The following is a 12467-nucleotide window of genomic DNA, read 5'->3' as shown; positions in this document are numbered from 1 at the left end:
CCCCCATACACCCTGTCACCAAGAAAGCGTCCACAGTTTAAAGGAGCTATATTAAAGCACCCCAAGTAAGAGGACTGAACCAGATGTGGAACTCACTCACCTCCCCTCTCACCTCACTGCCCTCACCAGCCAGCCGCTTGTCAAGTGATCAGGCAGTCAACCAGCTTCTCTAGGATAAGGTTTCAGGTCAGCCCGTGTGTATAAGACCAGTGCCAAGCCAGAAGCAGCAGAGACAACAGTGAATGACAAGGAGGGGCCATCCGATCCCTGCTGCCACCCCCTGGGATGGAGCCATAGGGAGCCCCTGTGCTGCCCCTGCCCTGGCAGGACTCACAGGTAAGACCCCTTTCTCCTCCCTCATCCCTTCCCCTGTCCCTCTCCCTTCTCCTGTTCTCCCTTTCATTGGAGGCTTTCAGCGAGCAGCCCCGAGCAGTCAGGGCTCACTAGCTGTAGCATGTCAGACCTGATACTCAGTCCAGCCCCCACCTTATAAAAAGGAAGCTGCAGCCCTGATGAGGGTACTGTGGCAGGGCTGGGACTTGAACCCAACACCCGTGTCACTCACTCAAGACTCATACCCCATTTGCCTTGCTGGCTGCCTCTGGTGGGATTTTGCCAATCCCCATAGACAGGAAGTGGCTTTCTTCTTTGCCTGCCCCAGAATCTCTGCGATTCCTCCAGAGCATAAGTCCCTTTCTTTCCATGAAGACCCTGGGGCCTCTTCCTGAGTAGGGATGACAGGGGCACTTCTGACCTGAGGCTGGTCCAGGTCATTTACTGGGAGCTTTCCAGAGCCCATGGTCTCTCCGCCTAGATGGCTTCTTCAGTGGGCTGCTGTGAAGGCTTTGCCGGGAGGGTGGGTTGGAGTTGGGGAGGCAACTGGTATTGGGTAGGATGTCTCAAAATGGGGTCCCCTTCCCCCGCTTCAGAGCTACCATGGGGAGTTTTCCTAATGCAGATTCCTAGGCCCCACCCCAGACCTAAATCAGGATCTCTGGGGCTGAGGGCTGAGAATCTACTCTGTAAACAAGCAGCTCAAGGGATCTTCGGCTCTCCCTGAAGTCTGAGACTCTCTGGGCAGTGAAACAGGCACAGCTTCAGATGTCAGACAAGCATGGACACCAATCTTAGTGCCAGCACTTCAGCTGTATGACTAGCTAAAGCCCTGGAAGCCTCAGGTCCCTGGTTTATGAAATGGGAATAATAATAGCAACTACTTGTAGCCTTATAAAGGATCGACTCAGTCAGTGTCTGTAAAGCCCTCAGCACGGTATCCAGTGCAAGAAGCAACCAGCAAACATTAATGGACCATGCAGACTAGAACATCCCATCCCTCAGGAGCCCCAGCAGAGCTACAGAAATGAGGATTCCACTTTTGACTTCTTCCTCCACTGGCCAGTGGCAAAAGGCTGCCGGCTGCTAGGGGTGTAGGGGAGGCTGGAGTGAATTGGGAAGAAGATTGGGGAGTGCTGGCCTCAGGGCAGCTCCTATATGTGCCCTCCACTGTGGCTTCCCCTCCTCCCCGAGCTTGACTACTGAAAGTTCTAGAGCCCTGACCCCAAGATGGGCTTTTGACCTGAGTCTACGCCCATCCATTCCATTTCCCATGAGTGGCTAAGAACTGCCCCTCTTGTCAAGTGATCAGGCTGAGGCCAGGAGTTCGAGACCAGAATAGGCAACATAGAGAGACCACCATCTCTACAAAAAATAAAAAATTAGCTGAGTATGGTGATGCACGCCTATAGTCCCAGCTACTCAGGAGGCTGAAGGTGGGAGGATCACTTGAGACCAAGAGGTAAAAGCTGCAGTGAGCCTGGATTGTACCACTGCACTCCAGCCCAGGTAACAAAGCGAGAACCTGTCTCAAAAAAAAAAAAAGGAAGCAGTTTGATATTGGGGAGAACAGGTGCCTGAGCCTCGGTTTCCTCATGTATACAGTGCAGATACCACTGTCAGCTCTGCCTACCCATGGTAAGGAGGGGAGGGAGAGAGTCAAGAGGAGGATTGCAAAATCCGAGGGATGGGAACGTGACCTGTTTTTATAGGCCAAATTCACGCAGCTTAAGTATGGCACCACCCAGGCTTCTCCCTTTCTAAAGCCCCTCCTGGATGCTGAGGAGCACCTGGGGGCCAGGCCAGACATCACTCCGTCAGCCTCCTCTGGCCTGTCTCCTGCAGCCTCACCGCTGCACTGAAGCCCAGGGCTGTGGAGCAGCCTCTCTCCTTGGACCTCCTCTCGGCCCTAAAGCGACTGGGCAGAGCCTTCCAGGACCATGGTTGGACTGAAGCCTTCAGACGTGCCTCCCACCATGGCTGTGAAGTTCCTGGGGGCAGGCACAGCAGCCTGTTTTGCTGACCTCCTTACCTTTCCACTGGACACAGCCAAGGTCCGCCTGCAGGTAGGTGCCCTTTGGCCAAGGGTCATTGATCACATGGAAGGAGGGGCTAGTTCTCCCCCATAGCCCCCATGACGTGTGCCCACATGCCCTTCCTCACTCAGAACCCTGACGAAGACTCTCACTCCACTGCTTAGGACCCTTCCTTGCCTCCTCTCATCACCATCCACCAAGACAAAAAAATCTAAATTCTTTGCATAATGCGACAGGGCCCTTTATGGGCTAGGCCCTACTTCGTAAAGCGCACAGTGTGCGGTAAAAGTAAGGGATTAACTGTGTGATCTTGGGCAAGCCACAAAGCACTTATAAAATGGAAAGACAATCTGTCCCTCTGATTTACTCTGAGTATCAAACATCAAGCCGTGTGTATAACACTGCTTTGTGAATGGTAAAATCCTGCCCAGACACCAGTGATTTCTACTGTGATGTGAAGGCTGTGACCAGCACGGTTGTTCTCAGGCCCAGCCCAGGCAGGCCCAGCCCCAGCAGGGTTCCTGTGCACCCAGCCCCTTCTTGCCCTCCCATCTGAGTCCTCGCCCCCCGCTATTGTCCCTCAGATCCAGGGGGAGAACCCGGTGGCCCAGACGGCCCGGCTTGTGCAGTACCGTGGCGTGCTGGGCACCATCCTGACCATGGTGCGGACCGAGGGTCTCTGCAGCCCCTACAATGGGCTGGTGGCCGGCCTGCAGCGCCAGATGAGCTTCGCCTCCATCCGCATCGGCCTCTACGACTCTGTCAAGCAGGTCTACACCCCCCAAGGCGCAGACAGTGAGTGACCAGGTCCCTGAGCACCAAAGGGGTGGCCGAACGTCTGTGGGTCAAGAGACCAGGGAAGTCTAGACTCAGAGGCAGAGCCAGGGGTGGGGGGGAAGATGGTACCGAATGCTCATGAGGAGGCTCTGAGCGGACATCAAGGAAGCTGCAGGGGCAGTCCCGCAGAGAACAGCATGTCCCAGAGAGCTGCTTAGTAGCGGGTACTGACCCACTTTTCTGTCCCTTCCAGGCTCCAGCCTCACTACCCGGATTTTGGCCGGCTGCACCACGGGAGCCATGGCAGTGACCTGTGCCCAGCCCACAGATGTGGTGAAGGTCCGATTTCAGGCCAGCATACACCTCGGGTCGTCTGGGAGCGACAGAAAATACAGCGGGACTATGGATGCCTACAGAACCATCGCCAGGGAGGAAGGAGTCAGGGGCCTGTGGAAAGGTAGGTCTGGACTCTGGGCACAAGCGGCCTTAGGCAGAGCTTTCCCTCCCCTCAGGCTGGGGCAGGGACCCCAGCAAGGAGGGGCTCCCAGCATGGCATGTTCCAGTGATTCTGAAAGAACATCACAACCAAAGATACTTCGCTGGCCTGCCACAGCCCCTCAAACTCAGTTCATTTTACCAGCCCTTTGCCATGTGCAGGCTGCTGTGAGGGAGACAAATGAATTTAAGACACCTTCACACACCCAGGGCGTGAGGACAGCGGAGGAGATAAGTCAAGATGCAGCTACACCACGGGCAGGATGTGGTAGGGGTTGCCCCAGAGGTGGAGCTCCAGAGGCGGGCTCTGCAGAGAAGGTGACACCTAGGCTGGGCCTGGAAGACTGAACAGGCTCTAGGTGTGTGGAGACGGAAGGGGAGGGGCCCTCAAGCAGGGCCCGGAGGAAGAAGAGGAGCATCAGAAACGCACAGCTGTGAAGAGTGGGTGCAGGGAGATGCAATGAGGAAGCGCTCCCTTGGGAGCAAAGCTGGAGGGTTCCCTATGTGTCCACATGGCGGCCACTGTGATGAATGCAGGACTCTCTCCACGTGTGAACCAGAGGTTGCAGAAATGTTTGCAGAAGAAACTGACCCAGTGAAGTTTAAGGGCAGGACACCTCTTAAGTGGGGGCTCTTCAGTCACTTGTTGGACACCCTTCAGAGCTTGTCCCCTTACCTGTGAAACCAGGGGTGGGCCCTGCTGGCACCACATTCTGTCACTGTTCCAAGAGCTCAGCCTCTCGCTGAATGACTTTCTTTTCTGGCTGCAGCTGGGTCTCGGGGAGGCATATGTTAATTTTGACAGCTGTTGCAGATTACCCTCCAAAATGAGGCCAAGTGAACACCAGTGGACCTCTCTGTTCTCTGTCTCTGAGGAAGATATGGATAATCTGAGAGTTGTTAACTCTAGAGAGGAAAATGTGGAATCCGCGCAGCTGGGGTGGGATCCTCTGGCTGCGACCACTGGAATGGGGCCTGATAGCCCCAAAACTGGGGCCTGTGACCTTGCAGCCAGGGCATCCATTTCTCCCATTTCCCATTCATCCGTCCCCACTGCCTTCCTAACAGGAACTTTGCCCAACATCATGAGGAATGCCATCGTCAACTGTGCTGAGGTGGTGACCTACGACATCCTCAAGGAGAAGCTGCTGGACTATCACCTGCTCACTGGTGAGGCCCTGGGCTCCAGGCAGGCAGCCCTCCCCCAGCAGGGAGGGAACCCAGAGGCAACTGGGTTTTAGAAGGAGCAGAGAGAGAAGCAGTGCCTAGTAAAGAGTGCCTGGTACATTGTGGTGACAAGCAGGAAAGAACCCTAGACTGGGAGGCTGGAGACTTGGGTTCCAGTCCCAGCACCACATCTCACTATGTAGCTTTAAGCAAGGATCTCTCACCTTCTCTGACTTCAGTTTCCTCAAACAGCCTGCATGACCTCCCACCTCTGGGTCAGCCCAGGCCTAGTTTGCCAGTACTTACCAAGAGCTTAGCCCAGGGCACTGTGAGAGATACGGAAAATACTGTCAGATACGGAAAATATGCTCAGGGAGTTCATGGTTGAGGTGGGGACAAACAGTGCATACATATGGACAGAACACAAACGCACTCCTTGATATTGCTCATCCTTCCTATGCAGACAACTTCCCCTGCCACTTTGCCTCTGCCTTTGGAGCCGGCTTCTGTGCCACAGTGGTGGCCTCCCCGGTGGATGTGGTGAAGACCCGGTATATGAACTCACCTCCAGGCCAGTACCTCAGCCCCCTCGACTGTATGATAAAGATGGTGGCCCAGGAGGGCCCCACAGCCTTCTACAAGGGGTGAGCCTCCTCCTGCCTCCAGTGCTCCCTCCCAGAGAACGGGGGCTTCTTTCTTTTCTAATGTGGCTACCATGGGTCAACCTGGGATGTAGCGGTGAAGAGTACAGATGTAAATGCCACAAAGGAGAAGTTTAAAAAACCATGCAAGTAAAAGCAAAAAAGTGAACCATACCTGATGGGGAGAGTTAGGGAAGCCTGACTGAGGAAGCGTTCTAGGAACAGGTAAAAGTACTGCCTGTCTCCAAAGGAAGTTAGCAATCCTGAGACCTCCCGGACCTCCTGCCATGGCCATTGAGCACCACGCTGACCACAGCCGGTGCTTTCCTCACTGTCTCCACATACTCCACATTTTCTTGCACTTACTGCTCCCTCTGCATGGAATGCCTCATCATCTACAGGCTGTCAATTTTAGCCTCCTTCAAGACCAGTTCAAATGCCACCTCCTCCCTAACACTCTCAGGTGTAAATTTTCCCTCCTCCCTGGGAACTTCTGCAATGCCATTTGATACCATTTTTATGGTATTTATCACCTCCTGCCTTGTATTACAGTATTGGTAAGCTTAAGTTATTCCTCTTGCAAAGGGCAAGTTCCCGAAAGCCAAAGTGGCTCAGACGTCTTGTATCTCCCACAGTCCCTTGCACAGAGTGAGCACTTGATAATGCAGGTTGGTGACGATGATCACGACAGCTAAGTCACTCTATATTAGGCCTCGTGCTGAGCACTTTACACACGTTATCCCAACAGCCCCTTGAACTGGGTAGTATTGTCCACGTTAACTAAGGAAAAGACTGAGTGTCAGAAAAGTTAAGTAACTTATCCAAGACCACAAGTTAAAATGGTGGAGCCATGGCTCAAACCCAGACCGTCAGACACCACACCCAACAATATTGTTTATCCTACTGGTAAGCTGTTAGCTTGGCCCTTTCACCTCCCACTGCTGATGCCTTCAACAGAGAGTTTTCTGGTGCCTGGTGTTATCATGGACTCAACAAGTGAACAAGAGCTACTATAGGTAGCTGCAAAGCCCAAGCTGCTCCATGTCCTGGCAGGCGGCCACGTTAGGGCTGGCCCCCCGGGGTGTAACTGAACCCAGAAACACCCAGCAGCAGGGTGGAGTCAGAACCACACCTCTGACACTTACTAGCCACAGGTCTTTGGTTGAGCTCTTAACCTCCCTGGGCCTCGGTTTGTGAAAACATGGCTGCCTTATAGAACTGTGAGGGGCCCGGTGCAGTGGCTCATGCCTATAATCCCAGCACTTTGGGAGGCTGAGTCAGGTGGATCACCTGAGATCAGGAGTTCGAGACTAGCCTGACCAACATGGAGAAACTCTGTCTCTACTAAAAATACAAAAATTAGCCGGGGGTAGTGGTGCATGCCTGTAATCCCAGCTACTCGGGAGGCTGAGGTAGGAGAATCACTTGAACTTGGGAGGCGGAGGTTGCGGTGAGCCAAGATAGTGCCATTGCACTCCAGCCTGGGCAACAAGAGTGATACTCTGACTCAAAAAAAAAAAAAAAAAAAAAAAAGAACTGTGAGAATTCGCTGCCTAACACAGTAACCTGTCTCAAAACGTCAGGTTTTTTTTTCCCTTACTCCGACTTCTGCCTAAATCCCCTTAGCAGGAAAAAAAAAAAAAAAAAAAGAGCGATGGAGAGAGACTGAAAGGATTTCAGAAAATACTTGTGATGAACAGAAGTCTAGATCCTTTGGCACTACCGCTGTGTCCCGCGAGAGCACACGCATCTGTTGTGGTCTCCTAGCACTCCACCTGATGTGTTGGTTGTTTTTCTCATCAGATTTACACCCTCCTTTTTGCGTTTGGGATCCTGGAACGTGGTGATGTTCGTAACCTATGAGCAGCTGAAACGGGCCCTGATGAAAGTCCAGATGTTACGGGAATCTCCGTTTTGAACACGACAAGAAGGCCACTGGTAGCTAACATGTCCCAAACCAGTTAAGAATGGAAGAAAACGGTGGATCCACGCACACATGGACACAGACCCACACATGTTTACAGAGCTGTTGTTTACTTGTTGCTGATTCAAGAAACAGAAGTAGAAGAGGAGGAAGGATTCTGGTCTTCAGTGCCATGCCTTGAGAACACCTTTGTTTTGCACTGACAAGATGGAAAATAAATTATATTAATTTTTGAAACCCATTAGGCATGCCTAATATTTAGGCAAGAGAAAAAAAAACAAGATAGATCCGTTTGGACAAAATGGAGGGTTGGAGATGTGTATCCCCGTGAAATCTGGTTAGATTTACGATAATGAATGGTAAGCAGGAAGATAGATAATGAATGATAAGCAGGAAGGATGGCAAGCACGGGACAGGAGGGGCCCACGATAGAGTGGGAGATCAGCCACAGAGCCCGGAGGGACGCCACCCAGCAACACAGAGCTGGCGACTGCCGCTGCACCGTCACACATGCATCATCAGCCTATTCGTAATGTAGCTGCCACAGAGAGTCCTTTGGGATTCTAGGAAACCCAAGGAACAAGAGAAAAAACTAGAGCCTGTGCCAAAGAAGCCCTGCTGGGCCAGTGTGAGGCTGGGACTCGTAAATATTCCTAATGACACTGAAGAATCAAGAGGGCAGCCTCCCCTTTCCTACAAAATGGAGAGAGCCATCCCTTCCCTGTCCACCTCACCGGGGTGCTGTCACACGCAAGTGAGAAGCTGGGCATGTACGCACCTTATGAAAGCAAAAGCTCTGTGTGAATCTAACTACAAGGACAATGTCTTGGGAGAGATTTTGTCGGGACAGAGAGGAGTTGCCAGGGAAGAAGGTTTGAAAGATACGGTTGTCTAGAGATGAGACCAAAGGATCCAGAGACTTGGGGACCAGAGGTGACAGTGGATGATGTGAAGCCATAGGATCCCCGCCCCCATGCAGCCCCTTCCCCCCCCACCATGCGCTCAATCGTGAGCACCTCAAAGGGTTGTTGGGCTTGGGGGAAAAGAGGTGGATTCCTGGGCAAGAACCTAAAGTAGCAAGACTCAGAATTCTTGGGAAATTATTATGACTCAATAAAAGAATTCACACCTTAGGTGTGGGAGTAAGAACAGCCACTTCTCTGCCTTTTCTTTCTTGGAATTTTCCTTTCTCACTTATATTTCAGGCTTTCTATGTGTCAGCGCGCAGCCAGATCCAGCTCCACATGCCTACGCTTCATCTGCCCCCTCTCACCCTATTTAATTGCAGGCAAGTTGCTTTATTTTTTTAGGGCTCCAGTTCCTGCTTCTGCAAAAGGCAGGGTTGAACCAGACGACCGACTTCCAAGCTTAAGACTGTACATCTTTCGAATTGATAATGGGGACCCAAAATGCCACTGTCTTTTTCTACTTCTTGGCAGCCTTGTGTAGCTCTGATGATTGTCAGGACTGGGTTCAAACCTCACCCCATTCTACCATACTAACCACGTATCCACAGGGAATCCTTGCACCTTGGTGTGCTACCAGAAAAGTGGGAATAACAATCCCTGCTTCACAGGCTTGTTGTGAGGGTTGATCTAAACCTCCTTGGAAAGCAGACATGTGGTGTGCACCTGCTACCTGGGAGGCTTAGGCGAGAGGATTGCTTGAGCCCAGGAGTTCAAGGCTGCAATGAGCCATGATTGCACCTGTGAATAACAACTGCACTCCAGTCTTGGCAACAGAGCAAGACTCACTTCTCTGAAACAAAACAAACAAAAAATCGTTGGCATACAGAAGGCGCTCGGTAGTGTCATTTCCCTGTTTCCCTGCTCCTACCCCTCCACACCCTGGGAAAAAGCCAATATCTATTCATCCTCAGCACTTTCCTAAATTTAAATTATAACTTCAGATCATCTATGTATAAAAACTGGAGAGTTCATACAAAAGCAAAAAAAAATTATTTTGATTTAATGTCTGGCTTGGTTTTCAAATAAAACCCATATTTTAAAAACTTTCGGGTTGGTGCAGTGGCTCATGCCTTTGGGAGGCCGAGGCAAGCGGATCACTTGAGGTCAGGAGTTCGAGACCAGCCTGGCCAGCATGGTGAAACCCCGTCTCTACTAAAAATTTAAAAAATTAAAAAAAAAAAAGAAAATTAGCCAGGCATGGTGGCAGGTACCTGTAATCCAAGCTACTCGGGAGTCTGAGGCAGGAGAATCGCTTGAACCTGGGAGGCGGAGGTTGCAGTGAGCCAAGACCGCACCACTGCACTCCAGCCTGGGCGAAACTCTGTCTCAAAAAAAAATTAAATTGAATTGAATTAAATTAAAAGTTTCCCTTTTTAGCCAGGCGTGGTGGCACACGCCCGTGGTTCCAGCTACTTGGAAGGCTCAAGTGGGAGGATCACTTGAGCCCAGGAGATGGAGGTTGCAGTGACCCGAGATCACACCACTGCACCCCAGCCTAGGTGACAGAGTGAGACCCCATCTCAAAAAACAAAACAAAACAAAAAAGAGTTTCTCTTTCTTTTGACTTGACTGACGTGTGCAGATCACTCTCAAACTCCTGGTCTCAGTTTGTAAGTTTCTAGGGCCGGGAACTATGTCTTCCATGAATTTCTATATGGCAATATTAACACACCACCTACGCAGAGGATACTATTCAGGTGATGATTCTGAGAAAGGGAGGATAAAATATTCTAAGAGATATTTTGTGTGGGATCAGGAGCCTACTAACTGCCAAGTCCAGCCTTTTGGGGAAAGAAAAACGAGATTGGTGAGTCTTGTGAGGTTTCTAGGCCAAAATACTAGATCTCTTTCTCCATTTTTTTTTTTTTTTTTTTTTTTGGAGTCAAAGTCTTGCTCTGTGCCCAGGTTAGCACAATATTGGCTTGCAGCAACATCCACCTCCCAGGTTCAAGTGATTCTCCTGCCTCAGACTCCCGAGTAGCTGGGACTACAGGTGCGGGCCACCACACCCTGGCTGGTTTTTGTATTGTTAGTAGAGATGGGGTTTTCACTGTGTTGACCAGGCTGGTCTTAAACTCCTGACATCAGATGATCCGCCCACCTCAGCCTCCCAAAGTGCTGGGATTACAGGCGTGAGCCACTGCTCCCAGTCTCTTTCCCCACATCTTAAAGGCAGAGATTCAACCAGATGACCTGAAGTTCTTTCATTCTGTGATTCCAAGGACTGAGAGACAGTTTCTCCCAGGCTACAGTGTGAACACCTTTTCAATGCTGGCTTCAATTCATGCTTCCAGGAAAGCAGGGACGTGAATTCATGAGAAGGTCAGAACACCAGCTGGGGCCCGCTTCTGAGTTCCGTGCACCCATTTCCCCACCACACTCCTAGAGACACCACCTCCAGTCAAGTGATTCAAAAGGAATCTGGTTTTTCTCAAACTCTTCTAATATATCAGATGAAAATGAGATAGAGTCCCGACTCAGTCCCATCTGTGACATGATGGATAATTCACATAAATGTTCTAAGTAATGGTAGTATTTTTTAAAAGAATATTTTATTCAGGAGGAATGAATGTTAAGGAAATATTATGATAGCTCCATAGATGAGTTTGTTTCAGGGCACTTTGAAAAGCACAGAGTGCTACAGAGTGAAAATATTCATTGTACATACATTGTGAGCCATATGTTATATTAGGTGCTGGGGTGAACAAGACCAGTCCTGTCCTCAGGGAGCTCACTGGGGTGGAGGACGGTGGGGCAGGAAAGACAAACCGCAAACCATCAGTCACCATACTGGGTGATCAAAGCTACAAATAGAGGTGTGTACAAAGCACCCAAGAGCAGGTACACAGATAAGGGACATCTGACCTGGCTGGGGGGCCAAGAAGTTTCTTGGAGGAAGACACCTAAAGGTCAGATAGGTGTTATCCAGGTAAAGAAAGTTAAGCGAAAGTTATTCTAGGCAAAGGAAATGGTTCATGTAAAGGCCCAGAAACAAGATAAAAACATTCAAGGTGCATCCAAGGGATTGCCAGCTGTCAGTATGGCTGGGTTGCAGACTTAGAGATTTACTAGGGGGTACTCAGGAAGGAGAATCGCTTGAACCCAGGAGGCAGAGGTTGCAGTGAGCTCAGATCGCACCACTGCACTCCAGCCTGGGCGACAGAGCAAGACTCCATCTCAAAAAAAAAAAACAAAACAAACAAACAAACAAAAACTCCTTTCCATTTTTTTAGGTGTATATTCAAAGTGCAAAGTGGAATTGTGGAATCATTTGGTATTGGTAATTCTGTATTTAATTTTTTGAGGAACCATCATACTGTTTTCCATAGCAGCTGGACCATTCTCATTCCCAGCTGCAGTGTATAAGGGTTTCAGTTTCTCCACAACCTCTTCAACACTTATTTTCTGGGTTTTTGATAGTAGCCATCCTAATGGATGTAAGGTGGGCCTCTCATTGTGGTTTTGATTAATGATTAGTGATGCTATGGCTCTTTTCATGTGGTTATTGGCCATCCGTATATCGTCTTTGGAGAAATGTCTATTTAAGGCCTCTGCCTATTTTTGAATGAAAATTAAAGAACTACAATTTTATATAACTTGGATGAATCTCACACAGCGTTGAGTGAAAGACACAAAATAGTACATACAGTATCATTCCATTTAAATAATGTTTAAGAACAGGTAAAACAAATATTTGGTGTTAAAAATCAGGATACTGGTTATTCTTTGGGTAGATGGAGACTGACGGTAGACACAAAGGATCACTTCTGGGTGTTAGTAATATTTGCTCATGTGTGTGCTCATTATACAGGGATGTTTGCTTTATAAAAGTTTTTCATGCTGTATACCTAGGGTTTGTGCAGTGTTTTGTATATGTTTTACTTCAATAAAAGTTTCCTTTAGGCTGGGAGTGGTGGCTCTCGCCTGTAATCCCAGCACTTTAGGAGGCTAGCATGGGAGGGTTGCTTCAGTCCAGGAGTTCGAGACCAGCCTGAGCAACATAGGGAGACGCCATCTCTACAGAAAATACAAAAATTAGCCAGGTGTGGTGGTGCATGCCTGTAGCCCCAGCTATGGGGGAGGCTTAGGTGGAAGAATCACTTGAGCCTGGGAGGTTGAGGCTGTA

The 12467-nt window shown here is 49.9% G+C and overlaps 1 protein-coding gene across 5 annotated transcripts; it reads left to right on the top strand.

Moving 5' to 3' along the window:
* Positions 1-228: 228 nt before the first annotated feature.
* UCP3 (uncoupling protein 3) lies at positions 229-8524 on the top strand. 5 transcript variants are annotated; one of them, XM_005579071.5, is made up of 7 exons: positions 229-336; positions 2383-2399; positions 2954-3164; positions 3400-3603; positions 4710-4811; positions 5272-5452; positions 7253-8524. In XM_005579071.5, exons 1-7 carry the CDS (start codon positions 243-245, stop codon positions 7365-7367), a joined length of 924 nt encoding a protein of 307 aa, XP_005579128.3. In that variant the 5' UTR covers positions 229-242; the 3' UTR covers positions 7368-8524. The 5 variants fall into 5 exon arrangements, with proteins under 5 accessions (XP_005579128.3, XP_065384786.1, XP_015290965.3 ...); XM_065528714.2 differs by having other exon boundaries at positions 2179-2399; XM_015435479.4 differs by having other exon boundaries at positions 2100-2399.
* The last annotated feature ends 3943 nt before the right edge of the window (positions 8525-12467 follow it).

The sequence above is a fragment of the Macaca fascicularis genome, chromosome 14 (genome assembly GCF_037993035.2).
Source record: "Macaca fascicularis isolate 582-1 chromosome 14, T2T-MFA8v1.1".
Taxonomy (NCBI): Eukaryota; Metazoa; Chordata; class Mammalia; order Primates; family Cercopithecidae; genus Macaca; species Macaca fascicularis.
The sequence above is the reverse complement of the archived record's forward strand: the minus strand, read 5'-3'. Positions and strand labels throughout refer to the sequence as shown.

Coding starts and splice junctions, on each gene's coding strand:
- UCP3 (XM_065528714.2), top strand. CDS start 2,274: ATGGTTGGACTGAAGCCTTCAGACGTGCCTCCCACCATGGCTGTGAAG. Junction 3,604..4,709: donor AGTCAGGGGCCTGTGGAAAG/GTAGGTCTGGAC, acceptor CCTTCCTAACAG/GAACTTTGCCCAACATCATG. Junction 5,453..7,252: donor CCCACAGCCTTCTACAAGGG/GTGAGCCTCCTC, acceptor TTTTCTCATCAG/ATTTACACCCTCCTTTTTGC.